The sequence below is a fragment of the Peromyscus maniculatus genome, chromosome 5, assembly GCF_049852395.1.
Source record: "Peromyscus maniculatus bairdii isolate BWxNUB_F1_BW_parent chromosome 5, HU_Pman_BW_mat_3.1, whole genome shotgun sequence".
Taxonomy (NCBI): Eukaryota; Metazoa; Chordata; class Mammalia; order Rodentia; family Cricetidae; genus Peromyscus; species Peromyscus maniculatus.
Genome location: NC_134856.1, coordinates 53,161,811 through 53,187,156, shown reverse-complemented (window position 1 = coordinate 53,187,156; position 25,346 = coordinate 53,161,811). Strand labels below are relative to the sequence as shown.

At 54.5% G+C, this 25,346-nt stretch overlaps 2 protein-coding genes across 3 annotated transcripts in view; one reads left to right on the top strand and one right to left on the bottom strand.

The window, feature by feature from the left end:
- Positions 1-2,371: 2,371 nt before the first annotated feature.
- On the top strand, positions 2,372-18,978 carry Meak7 (MTOR associated protein MEAK7). 2 transcript variants are annotated; one of them, XM_042277775.2, is made up of 8 exons: positions 2,372-2,734; positions 7,028-7,196; positions 9,552-9,782; positions 10,599-10,743; positions 12,618-13,046; positions 15,156-15,274; positions 16,742-16,921; positions 17,540-18,978. In XM_042277775.2, the coding sequence occupies exons 1-8, from the start codon at positions 2,721-2,723 to the stop codon at positions 17,651-17,653; spliced, it is 1,401 nt and encodes a 466-aa protein (XP_042133709.1). In that variant the 5' UTR covers positions 2,372-2,720; the 3' UTR covers positions 17,654-18,978. The 2 variants fall into 2 exon arrangements, with proteins under 2 accessions (XP_042133709.1, XP_006990229.1); XM_006990167.4 differs by lacking the exon at positions 2,372-2,734 and adding an exon at positions 3,117-3,230.
- Positions 18,979-23,296: 4,318 nt separating this feature from the next.
- Atp2c2 (ATPase secretory pathway Ca2+ transporting 2) overlaps positions 23,297-25,346 on the bottom strand; it is a 59,275-nt gene continuing 57,225 nt past the window's right edge. The window contains exons 26-27 of the mRNA XM_016008477.3: positions 25,006-25,147; positions 23,297-23,558 (exon numbers count right to left, since the gene is read on the bottom strand). Of these exons, the coding sequence (XP_015863963.1) occupies positions 23,440-23,558; positions 25,006-25,147 (261 nt within the window). The 3' untranslated portion in view covers positions 23,297-23,439. The remainder of the gene's footprint in view (positions 23,559-25,005; positions 25,148-25,346) is intronic.

Sequence of the window (25,346 nt, the reverse complement as noted above, 5' to 3'; positions counted from 1 at the left end):
ATGAGCATTGCCCTGCAGGCATGAAGAGCTGGGTGTGGCAGTGTGAGGGTGCTCTGCTCAGGAGGCGGCTGGGCAAGGAAAGGCTGAGGAGTTCCAGGCACTGGCAGGAGCTGAGGTTGGCTGTGCAGTGGGGCGGGGGAGGGGGGGCGAGGGGGAGTAGTCCTGGCTGAAATTAGAAATTTGGTGACAGGTGAATTTGAAAAAAAAGGTCTTGTGAACCACAGCAGGAAGCCTTGAGAGTCTTTCAGGGAGGGGTGGTGTGATGACATCTTCCTTTAGGGTGGCTCTGGCCACCGGGTAGGCACAGAGTGAGGTGAACAGTAGGCGAGACATGAGGCTGCCGCGGCCCAGGTGGGCAGAGCAGTGGACGTGTGGTGACAGTGGCCAGGAACGCGAATGTGGGGAGAGACCCCTTGCCACTGCTTTCCTCTCTGGCTCTGATACCTTGAGCCGTCTTCCTCGTCCTGTGTGTGTCAGGCATTTTCTGTGCAGAGTTCTCCTTCCAGGGCTCTGCCCAGCAGGCGGACAGACGTGCTGGGTCCCTGCATCAGAGTGCAGTGGAATCCCTGGGCCAAGCCAGTCTCAGGTGCCTTTCTCCGAGGCTCCTGCCCATCGGCAGACCTCATAGGGCCCCTAGAGACAAGGCTGCCCACACTGGACATTTGCATTTGGGAGGAGGAGGCGGCAGGATTGCAAGTCTGAGGCCAGGCTGGACGACAGAGATCTCATCTTAAACGACAACAAATGCTGAAAAACCCATAGGGCCAGCAGGATGGTTCAGGGGGTAAAGGAGCTTGCCACACGGCCTGATGACATGCGTTCAGTCCCCAGCACCCCCATGGTGGAAGGAGAGAATCTCCACAAGTCATCCTCTGACCTCCACACATATGCACATGACGTAACAACAACCAGGCCCTCAAAACCAAACCCACGGGGCATTCTCTTCCCTGGAAGTGACTGCCAGGACATCACGACAGGCTGCAATGCAAAGAGCCCTCAGCTTGCCATCAGGAGTGTCTGTGTCCCTGCAGTGTGTGCCCAGGAAAGTTACCCTCTCTGGGCCCTGGCTCAGAATATGACCCTGGCTTCTGATTATGAAAGGCCTGGTGTTGGAGCCCACTAGGCTTCCTAGTGGCTGTACCCAGCAGGACTGCATAAGAGGATGATTTGATCACGGGCCTGAGTACCAGGTGTTGGTAAGGGTCCACACTTGGCTGTAACTAGCAAGGGGGAGGTCCTTTGCCCCACCCCTTGGCATTGTTATAACTAGCCCTTTGGAATGAAGTTCTGGGCCGGTGGATGAGGATCCAGGCCCACCCGAGGCTATCCTGTGTTTTCTCTCTGTTTCTCTCCCCTCTTTATTTCTACCTAAGTCATCCCTCAAGTGTCCCTGGGGTAAATACATGTGGGAGCTGGTCTCCCACAGCCTGGAAAGGTGGCTGACCCATGGCATGGAAAGTAGCATGTTTGGATGGACTCTCAAGCCCAGACATCCCAGTTGGGATCTTTATAACCCATCTGGCTTCTTGCTAGTAGCCTCTGGACCTCAGCTTCTCTCCATCTCTTTCCCCATCTGCCCCAGCTTTCATCCATGGCCACACCTCCATTCCCACCCTCTCCCCTTAGTTTATTCATGCCAGGTGGGGACTGGATGAAGGAAGGAGGGTGCTGAGGACAGGGACTGTGTGGCCTCCTAGATGGCCTGACATGTGGCCAGGTGCCACAGACTGAAGACGCATGCTGCCCTAGAGGACCCAAGAGCTGTCTTGGCTGCTCAGCCCGACTACCCCAGGATGCCTCCTGCCGTCCTACATCAGCTTGTGACTGTGACTGCGCCCGCGGACTCAGGCAGTTTTCACAGGAGCTTGTCGGAGGCTGGGGCTCAAGTCAATTCAAGACATCTCAAGCAAGCCCGAGACACGACTCTTTCTTCCCAAGGACTGGAATTAAGGTGAGTGGGAAACTGGTGTAGCTTGGCTGGGCGCAAGGCAGGCCGGCTTCTGATGGCCATGTGATTTCCGTCCACTAGGGGGAGCCAACTGTCCATTTCATTTTTTCCTCTGCCTTCTTCTCTCTGTTCTTCTCCTTCCAGTCTCTGTATCCCAGGCTGGCCTTGAACTCACTGTGTAGACCAGGCTGGCTGCAGACTTGCAGCAATCCCCTGTCTAGGACTCCTGGACTGTTGGGATTATAGGTGTTTGTCACCACACTCAGCTGGGGTGAAGTCATTAAAAAAAAATTACGCGTGGGTGTTTTGCTTGATGTGCACCGTGTGTGTGATGCCTTGTGGAGGCCAGGAGAGGACGTTGGATCCCTTGGAACCGGAGTTACAAGCAGGTGTGAGCTGACACGTGAGTTCGGAACTAGCGTCCTCTGCTAGAGCAGCACGTGATCCTAACTGATCCTAACTACTCCGCCACCTCTCCAGCCCCTGGTGTCATCTTTCCAGCTACAATTTCAAACAGCAAAGCTTCCGTTACTGTGGGCTTGGGAGGAGTCCCCTCTGCCACTCGGGTGGTGGAGTTCTCTGGAAGGGGCTGCCTGTCAGTGGGCACATCAGTGCTGAGAATTCTGGAGCTTCCCTGCATCCTGCCTCTGCTGTGTCTGTCACCAGGGCCAGAAAAGGTCGGGTGGGGCTGACTGGAAGCTATCCTACCCTCCTGGGGACAAGACCGGCTGGCATCTACTTCTGTGCGTCAAGTGCTACACGGGCCGCTGGGATGGACTGCAGGAGGTAAGGAAGTCCGCTTTCCCACTCTAATCCTGGAGGGCTAGCCTCAGCCCAAGCCCTTTGTTCCCAGCTTCCCTGATCCCACCATCCTTGATCTACCCCCGGCTCCCCTGCTCCCAGCCCCTGCTGGGATCCCCCTTCGCCCAGGCCCCCTTCTATCAGCCCCTCGCTCTCAAACCCCCTGCTCAGCAGCTTCCCAGCACCTCCTCAAGGCCCAGGTACCGCTTTCCTAGAACACTAGCCGCTGTCCCCCGGCTTCCAGCCCCAGGTTCTCCTCTTCGCAGACTCAAGTTCACCTCTCCCAGGCTCCTCCCACTCCCTGTGAACTACAACTCCATTGGTTGTGCTCTTTCTCGGGCTCGCCCTCTGAGTTGCCCTTCCCCAATTGGTGCTCACGACCATCCGTCAGCGCTGTTGCTAGGGAATGGGCTGGGCGACCCGGGCAACCCTGGCGCCGTGGACGCACCGGAAGGAGCTCGGTCCCTGTGGGCCAAAGCCGGTGAGCCTGAGGTTGGGAGCACTGCGGGGAAGCTAGGGACAGATCAAGGAAGGAAGGCTTGCGGGGTGGCCTGAGCAAGCCCCCCAAGGAGCCTTCCCTCGGTCAATGCTACGGTTAGAGAACCAGAGAGCGCCTGGGAAGGGTGAAGCGGGGCGTGCTCAGGAGTCTGTGGGCCTGCCTTGTATTCCAAGACAAACCCAGCGAAGTTCCTTCAGAGCCGAGCTCAAAACCCAGTTAGGTAGAGGCGAGGGAGAGCCTTAGCCTGCACCCCTGCGGGAGGCTGAGCTGGAAGAAGAGCGTCCAGCCAGCCGCAGAGGCCCCCGTGGGCTCCAGGATTCAAACATGGGCTTGATACGGCTGCTCATATGGGGTGGTGGACATTGACCCCAGGAACCAGAGGGTCATGATCCCTTGGAGGCCTTTGTGGGAAGAGCCCCGAGGCACACCCTAGCCTGCCACCGGGATCCCGTGCTTTAGGACAAACTCAAGGAGCTCCCTTCTATGATTGTGGGCCCACCCGTGTCTGTTTTAGGCCTCTGGGAAGCAGGACCAGGCACTCCGATGGCTTCCTTCAGTCTGATGCCCTAATGTTAAATGATTCACCCGAGCCTATTAAAGCATGGCAGAGCAGACTCCTTAAGGCTGTGGAGTAGTGAGTTGGTGATGGGATTTCACAGCTGGGGAGAGGCTGGGCTCCGCTGGGAATGCATCACCTGGTTGGGGGAGGAGAAAGGACCTGATTGGCTAATAAGGGTGGTGGAGTATTGACAATGGACTGCTGCTGAGATTGGATTGTTCAAGGCAGTGGGTTTAGGAGACTTAAGATCTGGTCAGGCAAAGGCTTGCCCCTTGATTGTACCCAGGTGGGAAAGCAGCCGTGTGCCCATTGTCCTGGAACAAGTGTTGGGTGGGGCCACCTTTGCTCAGGCTGAGACGGCAGAGCTTTGACCCTGTGTGGAGAATGGCTCGGGCTGTGACTCTGGGTGACCTTCAAGGGGCCCCTCCTGTTGGTCCCTGAGCTGAGTTTTCATCAAGCCATGGCTGGATGCTTTGTGAGGTTCTGTGCCCTGTGAGGTGTTTAGCAGTGTCCCTGGCCTCTGCCCAGTGAGCAGCACCCTCCCCTACCGCCATTTCTGATAAGAAAAAAGGCTCTGATCCTCTTGAATGTCCCTTCTGGGTTGCAAGGTTGCTCACTGCTACAGCTGACCTTACAATAACTGAAGCATCCTCACCTATGAAGAAGGGTGGATATAAGTTGGCAGGGGAAGGCTGTCCCATGTCCCCATGAAGTCCTGTACTCTAGACAGAACCTGCCTCTGCCTGCATTGCTCTGTGGACACATCAGTAGACCTTGTTCCTGGAAGCTGACAGATTTCTAGCCACATTGCAGAGCTTGTAGCTTGGAGGGACGGCATGGGGCCCGAGGACCACTCTTAGTGCAGTTGTGAAAGGAGACAGGCCGCTTTTCAGCTGCAGTGGCTGGGGTGGCACAGGGTACAGAGCTGTAGTCTGAAGGTCCCTCCCCAGTCTTCCCTGAGCTGTGGGCTTTAGACCTGCCCTCCTCTCCCATGCACCCCCCCTACACACACACACACACACACACACACACACACACACACACACACACACACACACAGAAGCTGCACTCTGGCTCTGTCCTGGCATCTGGCCCTGTCCCATGCTGCTCCTGGCTTGTTTTCTGTTCAAGGCTGGGTGCTTATCAATTACCTTCTCAGTAAGTTGGGTCCCCATTGAGGCTTCTCGTTGGCAGGCCATGGTTCTACAGGTGACATTACTGAGCAGGGGCAGGCCGTGGTTCTGTAGGTGATGTTACTGAGCAGGGGCAGGCCATGCTTGGTGGGACAAGCAGTGCTGACTATGGGGCCCCTGTGGGTCAGGGTGGGCTTGAGCCCTTGGGGGCTGCTGCTTAGGATCTGGTGGAGAATTAGCACTGGACCCACAAAGTGGAAGGAGAGGGTGCCATTTACCTGACAAAGTAATTTAAGAGAGGGAAGATTTATTTGGCTCACAGTTTGAGGGAGTACAGTCCATCACAGTGGCGAAATAACAGAGGCAGGAGCACGAGGCAGCTGGTCACGTGGCATCCACAGTCAGGAAGCTGAGAGGAATGAACACTGGTGCCCAGCTTGCTTTCTCTCCTTTCTCTCCTTTCTCTCTCCTTTCTCTCTCTCAGTCCAGGCCCCCACCCCATGGTTAGGGTGGGTCTTCCTGTGTCAGTCAACCTAATCACAGTCATCCTTCACAGACTGGCCCAGATCTGTGTCTCCCGGGTGATTCCAAATTCATCAAGTTGACAATCCAGATTAGCCACGACAGAGAACAAACCATGCCCTGAGAGGCTGCAAGGGAGCAGACTCGGCCATCGGTACACATGTCCTGTCACCTCAGGCTCAGGCACAGGACAGTGGTCGTGGGTCGTTGTCCCAACCCCGCCTTAGGGCACTTCACAGTGGTCCCCACGCGGTTCCTGATGGTCAGCTGGCTTCGGCGAACGGCAGAAGCAATGTCTCTTTCCCTGTGCTTCAAGCCTGGGCGACTGGCATGGCTGTCCCCCTGGACCATCGACGCCCACCCTTCCAGCTGTTTTGAAGCACACTATTCACTGTCCACTCCCCCGTGCCCAGCGCAGGACTCCGTACCTTCCCCTAAACAGCAGTGACACTGAATTTGGTGACCCTCGCCCCCCCACTGGAAGTCAGTGGCTGTGTGTAAAACTCAGCTGGGGTGACTGATCACCTGAGTCCCCGATGGCCGAGCTGCTGCTTAGGGTTGCAGTCCCAGGGGTCTGCTCCAGGTGACAGCAGAGGCTGTGTCCCTGGAGGGGTGGGGTTCAGTTGTGCTGCCGTCTGATGTGGAGGTGAGGCCAGCCTTGTGCTCCTGGCTGTGGAGTGCAGCCTGGACTTGCCGCGGAGTCTCTTAAGAATGGGTGGACCGAATGCTGTGTGTGTGTGTGTGTGTGTGTGTGTGTGTGTGTGTGTGTGTGTGTGGTGTGGCTGAGGGAGCCCCCTTTGCAGCCTGCCTTTGTGAGTAGTGCTTCGGTGAGCCCTCTGGAGGGACATGGGACATGGCTTCTGGGGAAACTTGGTAGCATGGACGCCTTGACAGCAAAGAACCAAGGTTGGCGGGGATGCGGAGGAAGTGGGACCTTGTCTTGGGCTGGTGGGAATGTCCTTGGAAGAACAAGATGGCGGCTCCCCAAAACATCAAGTTCCACTGTCCCGCGTCTGAGGCTTGAAGCCTGTGGGTGGAGTACTGAAAAGAGGAACTCGGGCACGCAGGATCGCAGCAATGCTAGCTGCAATAGCTCCACTGTGCAAGCAGCCCAGATGCCTGCCGGTTAGTGACTGGTGGACAGAATGTGGTATGTCCATACTGTGGCATATTATTTGGCCATGAAAAGGAGTGAAGTATTGATATGTGCTAAAACATTCTTATGTAGCCCATTCTGGCCTCAGGCTCATGGCCACCACCACCCCTGCTTCAGCCTCCTGAATTATGGGAGGAGCCCATAGGATTATTGGCTGTGCCGCTAAACCAGGGCCAAGCAGTGTGGTTTTAAATGAAGGGATGGGGCTGCTTCAGTTGACTGGAGGGATCCCGATGGGGCCTTCATACTTCACCTGTGCCAGCTGTTCATTTCTACCCCGTCAAATCAGAATTCCTATCAGAAGTATGATAGCTGCATTTTGCAGTGCGTGGTCGTTCGCCGCCGCCACCATGGGTTTTCGATATTTCGGTGACTCATGCTCTAACTCTTCTCTCTTCCCGGTCTGCAGAGAGCTCCAGAGGCCAGGGAAGATGGGGAATGCCAAGAGCCTGTCCAGCCAGAAAACGTGCCCGAAGTTCCTGCCCGAGGAGCAGGCTGAGGTGGACAGGCTGTTTGACGCCCTGTCCTCTAATAAAGGTGCCTCCGCACCGGGAACGTTCTCTCTGGAGGCGCTGAAGGCAAGAGCGACCACGTGGTGGGGATGTGGGGTCTGCAGGTGTGCTAAGTGCCACAGAGCTGGTTTATGGTGAACAGCCCCTGTCTGTGGCATTGTGGGCTCCACGACTGTGTCACAGCCATGCTGCTCTGTCCTTGTTGGGGGGAAAGCGGTGATGGGCCATGGAGGAATAACACTCCCCCCACTCTGGTTTTTTTTTTTTTTTTTTTTGAGACAGGGTCTTGCTACATGGCCAAAGCTGGCTTAGCTTGGAATTCACTATATAGTGAGTTCACTGCCAGTGGTTCTCTCCCCTCAGCCCTCTGAGTGCCGGTGCAAAAATATGTACTAAAGCGGGGACCTGATGCCAGGCGTGGCTGTGCCTGCCTGAGGTCTACACACTCAGGAGGCTGACGGGAGGGTTGCTGAGTCTACGTAGTGAGGCCTTGTCTCAGAAAACAGGAAGGAAGGTCAGACAGAAGGGTGGAGGGAAGGAGAGAGGGACTCGGAATGCACTGTGACCGGGCAGGGTTCAGGATAGTTCTAACTTGGCGTGACGTCAGAGAGGAGGAGCGGCTGCCATGTCTGGGGGGTGGTCTAGAGCCCGGCTTGATGCCTCAGCTCTCGGTGGCCTCTAGAATGTGGTCTTGACAGGAAGGAATTTCCTGGCACTCCTCACTCAGTACCAAAGTCTCAGTTTGGGAAGTGAGAACTGGCCATGTCCTCAGGGTGACTTCCTGCTCCTCAGGACTCAGACATCGCAAACATCAGCTTGCTCCCAGAGACCGGGGATGGGTGCCGTCTTCAAAGTCATTCTAAAGCGGCAGTGTCTAGAACATTGGTTCTCAACCTGTGGGTCATGACCCCTTTGGGGAAGTGTCGAACGACCCTTTCACAGGGGTCCCCTAAGACCATTGGAAAACACAGATATTTACATTCTGATTCATAACATTAGCAAAATTACAGTTAGGAAGTAGCAATGGAAATAATTTTTATGGTCGGGGGTCACCACACCATGAGGAACTATATTAAAGGGTCCCAGCATTAGGAGGGTTGAGAACCACTGATTTAGAACATGTGGAAGTCAGCTGATGGGGGCTTTGAGGATCCAACGCCACATTCAGCCAGCCAGCCAGCTGCTCCAGAAGTTATGGGGCCCCCACATGTGGTATATGTGCATATGTGTGCATGTGCATGGGTATACGTGGGTGACTAAGGTGCAGCTGCACATGCATGCCGCTGGAGCAGATAGACCAGTCAAGCCTGCAGCTTCTATCAGGGAACATGGTGACAAGTTGCTACGAGGCTTGGCGACTCTTCTTTGGGAAGGCAGTAGTGGCTTCTGTGCCTCAGCCCTTTGGGGATTTCCCTCCCCATGTATGAGGGACGAGCCTGGCAGCAACTATGGTATTCTACAGTAACCCACAGTAGGGGCAGGTTATGGGCGCCCTGAGCTGTTGGGAGGATCCAGCACAGACCCTATAGGACACCTGTGACTTTGTGAGAAAGACTCCCTTTCCACCTCTCTGTGACCTCTGGGCCAAGACAGATTGGATGGCTCCAGCCGTTTGCAGAAGGTGAAGGTCTGAAGAGTTGGTTGGTCTAACGGCGGGTGCTGTCGTTCAGTGGGAGGGTGCTAACCTGGCGTGTGTAAGGCTGTGGGCTCCCCTGCAGGACTGCAGAGGAAAAGAGTGAAGAATAGTTGAGAACACGGCGGGAGGAGGAGCCAGCCAATGCATAGCGGCCCAATGCAGGGACCACACCAGCTCCCCACAGGCCTGGTCCACATGTTCGCGAGCTCAGCCAGGGCTGCAGCCACAAGAATCTGTGAGCCCGGGCCCTAAGCAGAGAGAGGAGCAGAGGCAGGAAGGGCATGTCTGGCCTGAGGAGACGGAGTGTGAGGGGCAGGCAGTGACTAGACAGGAAGTATCTAATGGCCATGATGAACTGGAGTTCTTTGGGTTTTTTCTTTTTTATTAAACTAATTAATTAATTGATTAATTGGTTTTCTGATACAGGGTTTCTCTGTGTAACCCTGGCTGTCCTGGAACTCACATTGTAGACCAAGCTGGCCTTGAACTCAGAGATCTGCCTTCCTCTGCCTCCCGAGTGCTGGGATTAAAGATGTGTGCCACCACTGCCCGGCTCCCCCCCACACTACTAAAACTCAAACCTTGGGCTTTCCATGTGGCAGTGAGCTCGATACCACTGAGCCCCACCCCAGCCTGAGCCGGTACACTTGGGGACCCTCTGGTTGGGGAGATGGCACTGTTGGGTCCTGGGAAGGTTAGGCAGCTGCAGGCGGCGTCCGGGGAGCAGCGGTTGGTCCTGTCCTCAGCGAACCCTGCCTAAGGTCTCTTCTGTTTGTCCCCAACAGAGCCATGTCAAGGAGGCTCTTCCTCCAGGGATGGTCACCAGGCTATATAACGGCATGTGGAGGGTCCAGCTGACCCACAAGGCACACGGGGGCAGCGGGAACGTTTCCCGGGAGCAGTTCACAGTGTTCCTGTCCCACCTGTTGAAAGGGAGCTTCGAGGAGAAGGGCCAGATGGTTATGAAGATGATCTTACCTGCAGAGGGTCCTGTGAAGGCCAGAGACGTCCAGAAGGTAGACACTTGGTGTCCTGGTGGGGGGCCTGGGACAGGGCCTTAGGTAATGATGGCGGCATGACCATGCTGGCCAGCCTCAGGGAGCTGAGCCCACACAACAGCTTGGTTGGTTCAGAATTCCTGACCTAGTTTTGGCAAACTTTCAGGTGAACCAAGAGAGGTATTAGGAGAGTGAGAGCTGGAGCCTGGAGAGATGGCTCAGTGGTTAAGAGCCCTAGCTTCAATTCCCAGCAACCACATGGTGGCTCACAACCATCCATGAGATCTGGCGCCCTCTTCTGGCCTGCAGGCATACATGCAGGCAGAGCACTCATCCATAAAATACATAAACAAACAAAAAAAAAGAATGAAAGCCGGGCCTTGGGGCACAGGCCAGACATCCCAGCTACTCAAGAGGGTCAAAGGTCAGCCTAGGCACCTTGCTAAGACCCTGTGTCGGAATTTAACAAGAAGGGGAAGAGGGCTAGGGATGTGTTACCACTTGGTAGAATTTTCACAGAACATCCACAAGGCCCATGGTTCCATCCTCAGCAGCATCTAACAGGTGCAGTGGCCCACATCTGTAATCCCAGCACTAGGCAGGTAGAGGCGGGAGTTCAAGGTCATCTTCAGCTACGTAGCAGTTTGGGGGCCAGTCTGGGCTACAGGGGATGCTAAGAAAAGACAAGACATGAATAGCTACACGAAGTGGGCTGATGCCCACGCCGTAGTCCACTGTGGTTGATACCGAAGAGACAAACGTCACATCTTCACTGGGGTGTGCCGGGAGTGGGCCGGGGAGGGTTTGGCTTTAACAGTGAAGTATGTCTCCCAGTTCACAGAGGAACTGGTGGCCTCTGCAGTGCACGTGCTCACCCACCGGCATGAGCTTCGAGGCTGGACTCAGAGGAAATCCACGGCGTCCCCCACCAGTGTGCAGGCGATGACGGCCCAGCTGCTCTCAGAGATGAAGTTTCAAGGCAAGTGTGGGACCGTCCTGTGCGATTCAAACCTTGGCGTGGTGGGGCAGCATGGTTGCTGGGACTGTAGCCTCCCAGGGAAGCTCCGCTGTGGTGTGTGTGTGTGTGTGTGTGTGTGTGTGTGCCTGCCTGTCTCCTTCCTCTGCCCTGAGATTACTATGGGATGTCCTTATGCAGAAGCCACCGTGACATCATCTCACTTCCTCCTCTGGTTTCAGTGCCTGAAATCTTTTTTTCTTGGTCAGTCTAGTAGAAAGGGTCTCAATATTTTTGTTGATTTAAAGAAAGATTTATTTGTGTGTGTGTGTGTGTGTGTGTGTGTGTGTGTGTGTGTGTATACATGGTCATGTCAGGCATCTTTGTGCTTTCTCCATCTTATTTCTGAGACGTGATCGCTCACTGAACCTGTGGCCCACCCATTGGCGAGGCTGGCTGGCCCAGAAGCCCCAGGGATCCACTTGTCTCTACCTCTGCTCCCCAGTGAGGAGGTTAGACACAGCTGAGGATCTGAACTCACGACTTCAGGCTTGCTAGGCCGGTACTTTACCAACCCAGCCATCTCCTCAGCCTCCTAAATGGTTAGTCTGAGGTCTCCATTCTGGAGTGTAGGTGTTTGATTAGTGAGTTCTCTTCTGTAGTGTAGGTGTTTGGTTGGTGAGGTCTCCTTCTGTAGTGTAGGTGTTTGATTAGTGAGGTCTCCTCCAGCAGTGTAGGAGTTTGGTTAGTGAGGGTTTCTGTAGTGTAGGTGTTTGATTAGTGAGGTCTTCTGCTGTGTAGGTGTTTGATTAGTGAGTTCTCTTCTGTAGTGTAGGTGTTTGGTTAGTGAGGTCTTCTGTAGTGTAGGTGTTTGGTTAGTGAGGTCTCATCTGCAGTGTAGGTGTTTGGTTAGTGAGGTCTCATCTGCAGTGTAGGTGTTTGGTTAGTGAGGTCTCATCTGCAGTGTAGGTGTTTGGTTAGTGAGGTCTTCTGTAGTGTAGGTGTTTGGTTAATGAGGTCTTCTGTAGTGTAGGTGTTTGATTAGTGAGGTCTCTTCTGCAGTGTAGGTGTTTGATTAGTGAGGTCTCATCTGTAGTGTAGGTGTTTGGTTAGTGAGGTCTCATCTGCAGTGTAGGTGTTTGGTTAGTGAGGTCTCTTCTGCAGTGTAGGTGTTTGGTTAGTGAGGTCTCATCTGCAGTGTAGGTGTTTGTAGCTGTGAAGTCGTCCTCCAATCGTTCTATAGCTGCATCCCAGAGGCTGGCATGTTCTGTTTTTGTTGTCATTCATCTGTTTCCCTTTAATTTAGTTTTATTTATGTGTGTACGTATGTGCACATGTATGTGTGTGTCTACAGAGGCCAGAAGAGGGCATCAGGTCTTCTGGAGCTGGAGTTACAGGCACCTGAGAGCCACCAGACATGGGTGTGGGAAACCCAACTTTACCACAGGATGTGGTGGCGCACGCCTTTAGTCCTAACACTTGGCAGGCAGAGGCAGGAGGATCTCTGTGAGTTCGAGGCCAGCCTGGTCTACAGAGCAAAATCCAGGACAGCTAGAGCTACACGGGGAAACCCTGTCTTGAAAAACCAGAACCAACCAAATAAATAAATAAATAGAACAAAATTATACTAAGAAACAGAGACACGAGTTTTGCTAATATATCCAAAATATGCTTCTAACCTGTATAATGTGGATGTTGCAGTATGTTACAGCCAAATTTTCATACCGACTGTTTGAAATCGGGAGTGGTCATTAGGCTTAGGACATGCCTCAGCTCAGACGAGCCACCTCCCCAGGTCCACAGCCCACGTGTGACTAGTGGGTCTTAGCTTGGTCATCGCGGGTTCGGGTGGCTGCTGTGACGTGGTGGGCTCACTGACGCTCATTCCTTTTCCTTAGATGGCCACAAGTTTCAGGGGCCCCAGTTCCTGGACCAGGTCTGTGAGCAAACCGTGATCGAGGACTGGGTGTTCCACGTCCCGCACGTGGGCATGTTTCTGGGCGTGGTCATCCACCGGGGCCTTCGCCTCCTGAGCTCAGCCCTTGACCTTTCCACGCTGGTCCCCGAGTGCCACGTGGACCCAGGGCAGCCGCTGGAGAGCATCCTGGACGCGCTGTCTGTCGTCTACCTCAACTCGCAGCTGGCCGCCGAGCTGCGGCTCCGCTGGCGCCTGCTCTTCTCCACACAGCTCCACGGACAGAGCTTCTCTCAGCTGTGCGGCCGCATCACACACCGGGGGCCCTGCCTGCTCGTCCTGGAGGACAGGGACGGCCATGTCTTCGGTGGCTTCGCCTCCTGTTCTTGGGAGGTCAAGCCTCAGTTTCAAGGTAAGACTTGGAGACGGCGGCGGCAGTGGGTACTCTGCTGGTTAGGGCGAACTGTCAGCTTGGCACAGCCTAGCATCCCCCCGGGACAGAGTCTGAGGCGTTATCCGGAGCAGGTCCATAGTTGATGGGGGAAGACCCCACCCACTGCTGGTAGCGCCCTTGTGTGGGCGGGGCCTAAACTGCCCACGAGTAAAGAAAGCCGGCTGAGAGCGAGTGGGCGCAGCAGGTACCGTCTTTCCCCTCTGCGGCCACTATGGCTGTGGTGTGCCCAGCGGCCCGAGTTCTTGCCTTGACTTCCCCCAAATAATGAACCACGACCTGGAATTATGAGCCACATAGTCCCCTTTCCCTGCCTTGCCTGTTGTCCGGGTCTTATCACCGCAGCAGACGAGGTAACTAGGATCCTCCTTCTGTCCCTGTGACCTGACAAAGGAGCGGCTGAGGATGGGGGGGCTGTCATGGCTCACAGTCTGCGGGGTACAGTCCATCAGGGTGGGCAAGGCAGGGCAGTGGGAGCACCGGCTGGTGGGTTCATCATGGTGGGCCGACGGCCGCCCGTCCACATCGTGGTGGCTTAAGGAGCATCGCAGTGAGGCTGGAGAGGCGCCTCAGAGGTCAGAGCACTGGCTGCTCTTTGCAGAGGGGGCGGGTTCGGTTCCCAGCACCCACATGCTGGCTCACAGCTGAAACTCCAGCTCCAGGGGATCTGATGCCCTCTTCTGGCCTCGGGGGGCACCAGGTACACATGTGATGCACATACATACATGTAGGCAAAGCACACCTAGACACATTTTCAAAAAGCGTATTGTCGGGGGCAGGGCAGAAGTGTCACTGGGCCGTAACCTCTGAGACCTGTCTCCCCAGCCACCCTCCTCCTCCTCTGTCTAAAGGTTCCACAACCTCCCACACAGCTCTGTTAGCCTGGCACCTGTGGGGGACATGTCACACTCAAACCTTAGCACAGACCTAAATCCTGAGGGCAAGCTTGGGAAGGGCTGGTCAGGTGGCCACTGCCCGGACACAAGCTCTGGCGTCCATATGTATTTGCCCATACTTGTACACACACGCACGCGCGCACACACACACACACACACACACACACACACACACACACACACACGCACACATCCTGACCCTCCAGTGGTTTCTGCAGTGGAGGTATTATGCTCCTCTCTGGCATCACAGACCCCCTTTTCTTTGGCCCTGGCAGGGGGTCAACCCTGCTTCCAGGTGACAGCAGAGATGTCACCAGATAGATGCCCAGGAGGGCATGTGAGTTCCCTCCTCACAGGGATGCCTGCTCACTGCACTGCCCCCTCCCCAGGGCCGCCACCTTGCCCCCGCTTTTCTGTTCTTGTGGCTTCGTCAGCTGTGGAAGCTCCGTGTGTGACTGAGTCCGTTGTAACCCTCCCTCACTGTTCTCACAGGAGGTGTCCTTCCTGGCTGTCCCCAAGCTCCTCCATAGGTGGCAGACCGCCTCCCGTGCCCACAGATGGCCAGCTTTCACCAGAGTGCCACCATGGTGTCCCTATGTTACAGCGCACCTCTGGGCTTCCTTATCTTCATTCTACAGATGCGGCTCTGGAGGCCAGGGGGCCGTGGGCAGGGGGGACTGCCATCCCCGGAAGTCTTCCGGTCAGGCTGGTGGCCACAGGCCTGGGAGGGGAAGGAGCGGTTGGTTGAGGTTGTCTCATACATGCTCACACACACATGAACACACACATGTTCCCTTGGTTCCCTAGATCAGGTGTGCTTAGGATTTGATTTACTGCTAGGTTTTGGGGTGTTCCAGACCTTTGACCCAGTTCAGGGAACGGTGGGAACCATCCCCAAGTCCAAGAGCCTTTGTGCCGACCTTAGACCGTGCTGCAGGTCTCAGATCCTGGAGCCCTCAGCTTCTCCGTCTGGGCCCCCAGACATCCATAAGGCTTGTTTTGTGTGGTGCCCCGGCCTGCCCTCTGATCACCAAGACTTCACTCCACACCCCTCCTCAAGATGCATAAGCTCTTGGTTGCTGCATTCTGAGATGCAGCCTGTCAGTGTTTGGGGTTCTCTGTGTCTGGCTCAGAAGCAGTGACTGTTTCGTTGGCGGCTGTCTGTCACTTCCAGGGGACAAAAGATGTTTCCTGTTCTCCATCACCCCCAGCATGGCCACGTACATGCCCACGGGTTACAATGACCACTTCATGTACTTGAATCACGGACAGCAGACCATGCCCAATGGACTGGTAAGCAGGTGGGGAGGGGGTGTCCCACCAGCCAGGTGGGAATGCTTTCAGTGTGTCTGTCCCTTCTGCGGTATGTATGGACTCTCCACGTCTTCCTTAGTGATAGCCACGCTTTTGCTGGGCTTTCCCCGGGTTTGTGTGTAAACAGCCTGGCCCTCTCCATGGGCCCCAAACGATTGGCCGGTGTCCCGAGGGGGTGTAGGCAGCAGACCTATTACAAGGCACTGCCGTCCTGCCCCACACCTGCACGTGAGCCTGCGCACCGAGGCTGTGTGCCGAGCTTCGTGGAGGTGGGAGATCCCTGAGCTGAGGATTCTGGGCACTGGGTCTGGTCCTTAGTAACTTAGGAGACAGAAAATGGGCTCTGCTTGTGGTGGCCATGTTCTTGCATGTTGATAGAGACAGGGAAGGAAAAAAGAGGGGGGGAGGGATAAGAGGGGAGGGGTGAGGAGAGAAGGAAAGGAGAGGAGAGGAGAGGAAGCTGGAGACCAGGCCACCAATAGCAGCTGGATGTGTGCTGGTGTTGTGGGATGGATACCCACCAGGATGCTTGGCATGGAAACCCAACCTGCTGGCCTTTTTCTTTTCTGTTTTCTTGATGAGTCTTCTGGGAAGGCCCAGCTCTGTGCTTGCTGAGCTGAGAGCCAAGTCGAGATGTCCCCTCAGCCAGCTAGAGAGGGTTAGGTCCCAGGCTCACACCACAGCGAGTAGAAGGGGGATGGCCAGGTCTCCAGGATGCCAGGGTTTTAGACACTGGACTCCTCTCCGAGTGAGCCTGGCTGTCAACCCCAGGAGCAGCCTCAGCATCCACAGGAACCACTCACCTTTGGCCTGGGGACCAAAAGCGGCTTCTAGACATAGGCTTAGATCCCTGCATGTCCAAGGTGGGAAGCAGGTCATATCATGTGCTCCAGGTCCATGAGGGACAGGTGTGTGTGTGTGTGTGTGTGTGTGTGTGTGTGTGTGTGAGTGTGAGTGTGAAGGAGGTGGCGTCAGGACAAAGCGGTCAGGGAGGCAAGGTAACAGCTGGCTTGAGCCTTGCAGTGGGACTAGGTGGTGGGAAGAAAAGGTCTGAGTTGCCACGCCTAGCCTGCCACCTTTCCTGAGGGAGGTCATTGGGCGGAGGTCAGTTTCCCATGGGGACGGGGCAAAGATGGGTTTCCAGGGCCCCTGTGCTCACCTCATCCCTGAGTAACGGCTTGGGACACCCAAGGAATCTGCAGATTTTCTAGTCTGCTGTCCCCTGTGCGTAGCCTCCCCAGGGAGCTGTAGAGCGTGCTCTGCTGATGTCCATGACCGTTTGGTAACTTGGAATGTGATTATAATCACAGCCTAAGAAAACCAAATGGCCCACTGTATTCCTGCCTCCCCCATGCCTCAGGCAGGCCAAGAACTCAGGACCCTCCTGGTTCTCGGGCGTGACAAAGCATGGCTGCTGACTCTCATCTGTCTCCACTTGCTCCGCAGGGCATGGGCGGGCAGCACCATTACTTTGGGCTTTGGGTGGCCGCCGACTTTGGGAAAGGACACAGCAAAGCCAAGCCCACCTGCACCACCTACAACAGCCCCCAGCTGTCCGCCCAGGAGGACTTCCAGTTTGACAAGATGGAGGTGTGGGGGCTCGGGGACCACTTAGAGACCCAGCTGGTGAGTTCCACACGGCGGTGACCTCACACAGAGCCCCAGCCTTTCCGCTTTTTCTTACCTTTACTCCGCCTGCTTCTCCATCTAGGGACATTCGTCTTTTTTTTTTTTTATATATATTTATTATGCATACAGTGTTCTGCCTGCATCCCTGCATGCCGGAAGAGGGCACCAGATCTCATTACAGATGGTTGTGAGCCATCATGTGGCTGCTGGGAATTGAACTCAGGACCTCTGGAAGAATAGTCAGTGCTCTTAACCTCTGAGCCATCTTTCCAGCCCCGGGGGACGTTCGTCTCTAGCAGCTCTGGGCCACGCCAGGGTACACGCAGCAGAGTAGAGTGTGGGTTTGCCTTAGAAGTGGGGACCTACCTAAGATGTGCTCCTGGCCCAGCCAGATGGTCCTTTGCCTCCCCTACCTGTCTGCAAGAACACGTGGTTTCTGCCTGACCCTGGCGCTTACATCCCAGCTAGGGAGGCTTCAGGGTACCCGTGCCTCCTGGCCTCTTTGTGGCTCCAGTCTGAGAAGCCGGCCGCTGGGAGGAAGTCACTGTGTGGCCCAGGTTGGTGGGACCTGTTACCTCCCTGTGCACTGAATACGCTCATCCCCTTCTTCCCAAGGTCAAGAACAAGAAGAGCATCCTTGACTCGAATCTCGAGGCCCAATCCCTATTGGAGATCAGTGGGCGGGCTCGCCACAGTGAGGGACTGCGGGAAGTCCCTGAAGATGACTGAGGCTCCTGAACCGTGGGCTTCCTGGAGCAAGGTCGGGGACTCCCCGAGAGATGCAGCGCACACAGCGTCCAGATTCCTCACTGCTGGGTAGGCAGAGCCCCTCAGACCCTCTGCCCTGACTCTGGCTTAACTTTAACACAGCCACATCGCCACATCCAGGCCGTCATGGCTGTACTTAATCAGACCACAGCCACACCAAGAAAAATCCCTCTGAAGCCATAATTGGTGGGTGTCACCTCCCAGGATCCCTGAGCATAGTTTAGAACTTTGGCCTTATACTTTGTTTTATGTCAGTGGAATCCAAAGACAGAGGCTTGAAACCTGCTGTAACGGGTGATTGTCGGGGGGTATGTATTCTTGCTTTGGGGTCCCAGTGAGTGCCTGATGGCCCATCGTGTGTGGGAAGACAGAGGTGCTCAGATGGATCTGAAGGTCATGTTTCTGGGGCCAGGACTCTTAGAACAGGTGTGTGATGGGGTTCCCATCTAGCTTTTTCAACATTTTTAAATGAGTCTGATGAGCAAATGTGAAAACTTGACCTGTCTGCCCAGGGACCAAGCCGTTACTGTGCTGCTAATTCAGACATGAGGGCATTTGGAGAGAGCCAAAGTCTGGGTGCTTGATTAGTGGATGCGTAAGAGCCATCCCTGAAGTCAGTGGTGGGTGGTGTCTAGTCTTGGCCGGGAGGGGCAGGCCTCTAGGTCTCCTCTGAGGTCACAGCTCAGGGCTTCTCAGAAGGATGATAACTAATGGAGCTGTGTAGACTGACTTTAGAAAGACTCCACTGATCCGAGAGATGGAGAGTACCCAGGTGGGCAGGGTGCCCATCACACTGAGTTATTGCCACCCAGTGTCACCCACTCAGAGGAGCCCTGGGCCCCTCTCTGAGATCTCTACCTCTTCTGTTTGCCTTTTTGCTGTAAACTTCAACTTTTACAGACCTGATAAAGAGTCTACCTTTGATTGTACAGTTTGCCTCAACTAAAAGCCATAGAAAAGCCAGCTACGTGCATTTTTCCAGCTCGGCATTCTTGCCCAGGAAGCTCCTGGAATACTCCATGTAACCATCTTGAGCACAACAGGAAGTCTGAGGCATGTACCTTCCAAACAAAAGTGCTGTTCCTGTGCACGGAGGGGTAGGTGTGTGGTGCAGAGGGCTGGGCCATTTTGGTTTTCTTGCTAGGAAGCCAGCTGTCAATGGTATATGGGATAGAGAGAAAATACTGGAAGCTTCAGACAACCCCATTGTAACCTCACAGGATTAGGTCGCTGTGCTATGGAGTGTTTTTAATAAAAATGTAGTCATGTCTCTCGTTGGTAGCAGACCTGTGGTGCCCATGGCTTGGTGTGATCCATTGGGAGTCATGACACCATGGCCCCCATGCTTTCTGACCTCTGTGCTGACTAGAGCTTCTCAGAACAGTACCCTAAAGACAGGAGGGCCTGGGAGCCCTCATGGGGGTACAGGTGACAGGCTCTGCTTCTACACACACACACACACACACACACACACACACACACACACACACACACACACACACCTCTCAGAACGCAAACGTGTGTGGGGTGTCAGCTAGGCCCTGAGGAACTTCTCACGTCTTCCAAATGAGGAGTGTGGTCTTTTGAGAAACTGGAACAAGAATTCAGCTGTGAGTGCCAGAGACCTCCTTACGCATGGGGCCTGATCCGAGCCCAGAAAGCGCTTGAAGGAAGAAGTAAGAAACAGACCATGCTGCAAACATGGTTGTTGTTAGAATGAATGCTGGAATGAGGTGCTGGAGAGGAGGAGACAGGAAAGGACAGCTCTGGGCAGGCATGCCCCACCCCCGCTCCTCCTCTGGGCTCCTCTGGAGGCCACCCTCTGCACGCTGGGGCCCAGCTGTGTTTATACATGGCCTGTCTTCCAGTGGGCGTTGCTCAGGGCTTCCCCATCTCCTCTCCCGCTGTTTCTGTCAGCTCTGCAGATGTTCCATCCCGTTAGGCAGGCCAGCATCTTCCTGGAGGCTTATTGTTGCCATAGTGACCATCGTGAGTCTGGCATTGTGTCTCTAGGATGAACTGAATGACTAGTTGGTTTAAGATGCTTTCCCCCCCTCTTCATTCTTTTTGGTAATGCTGTGGAATGCAACCCAGCCCAGTGTGTGCTAGGCAAGTGCTCACTACTGTGCTGGGTCCCCAGTCCTTGGCTGCTATGTAGCCTAGGCTAGCCTTGGAGTCACGATCCCCTACTTCTGCCTCTCGAGTGCTGTGACCACAGTCGTGCCTCACCATGCCCGGCTGAGGCATGACAGGGCTCTTGACTTCCTTTCACCCCATAGCATACTGAGTGCCTGCTCCCCGGGGAGTGGCGGTGGGCAGCTCCATTTTTCCAAGTGTCTGGGGTGGTCTGAAGGAAATTCCAGCGGGATTGGCACTACTGGGAGGTGTGGCCTTGTTGGAGGAAGTGTGTCACTGTGGGGGCAGGCTTTGAAGTCTCATATATGCTCAAACCGCGCCCAGTGAGACAGTTCACTTCCCGTTGCCTTTGGATCAAGATGTAGAGTTCTCCAGCGCCGTGTCTGCCTGCACACCGCCATACTCCCAGCCGCCACGCTCTCCACCATGATGATAATGGATAAACCTCTGAACTGTAAGCCACCACCTCAGTTAAATGTTTTCATTTATAAGGGCTGCTGTGGTCATGGTGAAACCCTAAGACAGTGTCCCTCTGACTTTCTAGGGTGTCTCTCTCCACTTTGGTTTATAAGAGAAAGGGCTGGAGAGATGGGTCAGCAGTTAAGAGCACTGGCTGCTCTTCCAGAGGACCTGAGTTCAATTCCCACATAGCAGCTCCTAACTGCCGGTTAATTCCTGTTCCAGGGAATCCAGTGCCCTCTTCCAAGGCAGCAGGCGCACACAGAGGTGCACAGATACACATGTAAGCAAACCAATATAAGCGTAAGATAAAAATAAACATTTCAAAAATGAGAAAACAAAAACAAAAACAAAAACAAAAAAAAATAACCAGCCTTTGTCAAAGCAACACCATGCTTATTTGGAGTGGTTAAAATTTGTCTTAGTTTGTTCAGCTTTATCTGGGGCGGTTTTTCTGCCCATACATCTTAGCTGTTACGTCACACTTGTCTGCATCCTCTCTTAAGCAGCTGCACACCCTCCACTCGGGATAGAAAAGGTTACCTACCTCTGCTATTCCTGTGGTTTCTGGTTATATATCTTTGGCCCAAAGTATTTTTTAACCTATATCTCATCCCTAAAGTTCTAATGCTTTTTTTTTTTTTTTTTTTTTTTTTTTGGTTTTTCGAGACAGGGTTTCTCTGTGTAGCTTTGCGCCTTTCCTGGAGCTCACTTGGTAGCCCAGGCTGGCCTCGAACTCACAGAGATCCACCTGGCTCTGCCTCCCAAGTGCTGGGATTAAAGGCGTGCGCCACCAACGCCCGGCTTCTAATGCTTTTTTTAAAAAATTATTTTAAAATCAATTATGTGAGTATGGAGGTCAGAGGACCATTGGAGGAGTCGGTTCTCACTCCCACCATGTCGATAAGGTCTCTTATTTCTGCGGCCTTGCTGTGCACTGCAGGCTAGCTGGCCTGAGATCCCGGGTGCCTGTCCTGCCCCTGCAGCGCGTCCCGCTGTAGGAGTGTTGGGGTTACAGATGCGCACTCCTGTAGCAGGGCTTGAACCCGGGTTATCAGGCTTTCTCAGCTCCTCTCTACCCAGCGAGCCATCCCCTCAGAACCCTGCGTTAAATGGTATGCCTTTCCTCTACTTACGCTACTTGCTTTAAAGTTTTACTTCATTTCTATATTATGTGTAAATGGGCATTTTGTTTGCATGTCTGTCTGCACACCAGAAGAGGACATCGGATTGCATGGGACTATAGTGATAGATGGTTGTGAGCTGCTATGTGGGTGCTGGGAATTGAACTCGGGCCCTCTGGAAGAACAGCCAGTGCTCTTAACCACTCAACCATCTCTCCAGCCCCTTAAGCTACTTTCTTATCAACTGACTTTCTGTGTGAATTCCAGCATCTTCCTTATGTTTGAATACTGGAGTTTTAGGGGTGGGTGTGGTGGCGCACGCCTTTAATCCCAGCATTCGGGAGGCAAGAGGATCTCTGAGTTTGAGGTCACCTGGTCAACAGACTGAATCCCAGGACAGCCAGGGATACACAAAGAAACCCTGTCTTGGAAAACCAAAATAAAAAAATGAACGAGTAAAATGAGTTTTACAGTAAAAGGTGAAGCAAGGGTTCTTTCCCTCCTGTAGTCTGGAATGGCCTCTTGGGTTTGCTTTTCTCTGAACTTCAGTGGCATGGTGACTGTTTTTAAAAAGTCAGATGGTGGAGGCTGTAGTGTGGAGGTAGATTCAAGAGCCTGCTTGTGTTCATTAACCACTGGTTAAGAAAATGTCCACTTAGCTCCATAAAAGACAGAAGCTCACTTCCCAGATGCTCAGTGCCTGCCCGGACAGAAGAGTCCATTATGGCCAGATGCTGGCATGAAATGAGTGAACACAGGAGCTGACGTGAAGATACTGCGTGGTGTGAACAGGTACCGGCACCACATGCCTCTTTGTGTGTGTGGCTTATGCCTGTGTGTCTGTGCACGTGTGCATGTATGGCATATACCTGTGTGTGGGTACACATGTGTGCACGTAACATACGCCTGTGCGCAGGCAGGTAGGGGTGTGTGTGTGTGTGTGTGAGATGTATGCCTGTGTGCAGGTGCACTTGTGCATGTGACATATGCCTATGAGTATACTTGAGCACACACGGTCACACGTGTGTGAACTTTGTCCCTGAAGCTTGGGGCTCGCTCTGGCCCCCGCCGGCGGCGGCGGGATGGTTTTGTTCTTGTGTATTGTCCTGAGTCTGCAGGCGTTGCTCCTCCAGTGGCATTATCACACACTGCTGTGATTCCTTTGTTTTTCAGTGTGGAACAGCCCGGGACCTCATCCACGCCAGGCAGACACTCCAGTGCCAAGCCCCAGCCCTTTTCACTCAGAGGCAGAGGCAGGGGGATCATGAGTCCCCCTGAGTTGCCCAGGCAGTAATCCTTTTACCTCAGCCTCTTAAGTAGCTGGCATGTCAGGTGTGTGCCCAGCTCCACAACACTGACAACTCCTCCCTCTCGGGGAAGTTCTGGTCTTTCTCCACGAGGCATGATGTCGGCACGTGCTCTGGTGTATCTGTTTTTTTTTTTGGGGGGGGGAGGGAGCTTCCATGTGTGTAAGTGTTTATGAGGCATCCCTGTCAGAAGTGGAGGAATTCTGAAAAAACTTGAGGGTTTTATTTTGGTGTCTGTGGAGTGAGAACTTTGCAAACCCAAGGCGTCTGTGTCCTTCATCACAGCAAGTGGAAGGCAGCAGCTCTTGGCGTTTCGGCTTTTTAGATGACTAATGCCTTTCCCCGCTCAGTGGCACCACCTTGTTTTTTGCATAAATCATACTTGTGGAATCTTTTTTGAACACTGGGGATTGAACCCCAAATCGTGAGACAGCTCTTTACAGAATTGCCCTTAAGCCCTGCTCTTTGATGAGGAAGCAAGGTCTCCAGGGGGATGGCTGTGGGTAGCGTGGCCGTGCTCCTGGTCACCCTGTGCCATCATCACGTGGGGCCACATTGCTCAAGCACAGAAAGACAGGTTAAATAAAAAAACACGGTGGTTTAATAAATAGTGCCATGTTTTAGTAAGCTCCGTCCTGACCTGTGCATCCCAGCAGGTCAGGACAGGTGGAGCCAGGGTCCTGATGCTGCGTGGTCACTGAGGGCAGGGACGGTGGTTCCTTCACATGGCCCCTGGGAACGTCTGGGGGGTCTTGCCTCTGGAGCAGAACCTCTCACACAGCTTGAGCAACTCCGACAGAAAGAAGACGGACGAGGCCAGGCCGGCTAACAGCAGCAGGTCTGTGGGAAGAGAGGCTCAGGTGGCCGTGGTCACCTGCCACGTCCTGCAGTGGCTCCCTCCGTGTTCTCTGCCTTTCTCCTCAACCCAACAGACTTGTGGGGGCTGAGGGGAAGGGGCTGGCCACTCTTGAAGAAGCCAGGGTCCTTCTGTGACACTGGATGCCCAAATGAGTCACCATGGCTTTTGCAAGCTGACTTTCTTTCTCACCATGGAAAAAGCTGCTTAGAAACTTGCTTGGGGGTTCCTGTCTTTCTGAGATAGGGTCTCGTCGGGTAGTTCATGTTAGTCTCGAACTTATTACGCAACTAAGGACAACTTTGTGCTCCTGATCCTCCTGGCTCCCTCTCCAGTGTCACTGTTGGAATTACAGGCAGGCCTAGGTTACGTGGTGCTGGGGATGGAACCCAGGGCTGTGTGCGCCAATCAAGCACTCTACCAACAGCTACGGCCCCAGCCCGAGGGTTTTGTGTGTGGGGGCTTGCAGGAACATGCAGGCAGAGGTCAGGGGTCGACATTGGGTGTTGTCTTTTGCTCTCCACCTTTTTTTTTTGAGACAGCTCTCTCACTGAGCCTGGAGCCCACCATTTTCAGCTAGGCTAGCTGGCCACGGAACCCCCGAAGTCCTCCTGTCTGCCTCCCCAGCCCTGGCATTACTGGTGCATGCATTCTGAGGCTCAGACTTGGGCCCTCATGCTGTCCTGTCTCCCCAGCTCCTGGGTTCCTTTTCTTTGCTCCCATAGGGTGCTCGCTGGGGCCAGCAGGGACACCGATTCTAGATCACAGGGAGGGGGGCCCATCCTGGCTTTATCCAGGTCTCCAGTGCCCTGTCTGCACATCTCCACACCTGGATGACTATTTGGGGTCTGTAGTGAGCTGTGCTGGACCTGGGAGCTGACCCTCTGTTCTCCACTCCTGGGTGGAGGTGACAGAGGAAAGCTAGGGACCTGTCACGGCTGTTCTTGGACTAGTTCCTCTGCAGGGCCTGTCCCTGCAGGAATAGGGACGGTTTGCTTCCTGTCCCCCCAGCTCTTTGGCTGTGGGAGCGTCCTGGGCTCCAGAGCAGAGCATGCACACAGTGGCCTTTGAGCATCCCAGGCAGCTAAATTATGTCCCTTTCAGCAAGAACTGCCTGATGGCCAGCTCAGATGAGCACCTGTCCAAGTCACCCCAGTCAAGCCCCCAGACTGTGTGTGTCCTGAGGTTCGGGGTGTTGCCACCCAGCCCTAGCTTCAGGCCCCACTTTCAGCAGAGGGGGGGGGCTCTTTCTGGGCTTCATTTGCGTTCCCTGTATCTGCATGTCACCTCCCTCCTCTAGGTGACACAGCAGATGCTGCAGACCAAACTCTTTCCGGAATGGCCCTGAAAGCTCCCTCTCTCTGGTCCCCGCAGCTCCACCCCAGGTGGCGGTAGTCTCCGGGGACCACTTGTTCCTGTTCCCTCACTCACCGAGAGCTCTCAGGTTTTCGGTCTGGAAGACCCGCTGCAGGGGCGGGGCATAGATCACAGCCAGCTGCCCGAGAAGGGACCCGAGGACCGAGTAGAGGAACATGCGGTTCCGGAAGAAGCCGATCTCAAATATCAGCTTGGTCTGTGGGGGAGGAGAGGCCTGATTGGGCTTTTGCAAGCACGCAGTGTGGGTTCGGCAGCTCTGCCCCCGGGACACTGTGCAGTCTGTGTCCGTCCCTGCCCAAGTTGGCACCTGGACAGAATGGCAAGTGCTGAGGCTTGTTGGACCTGAGCCACTGGGGGACATGAACTCTGATCCCTGCACCCCTCTCCCCAAAACT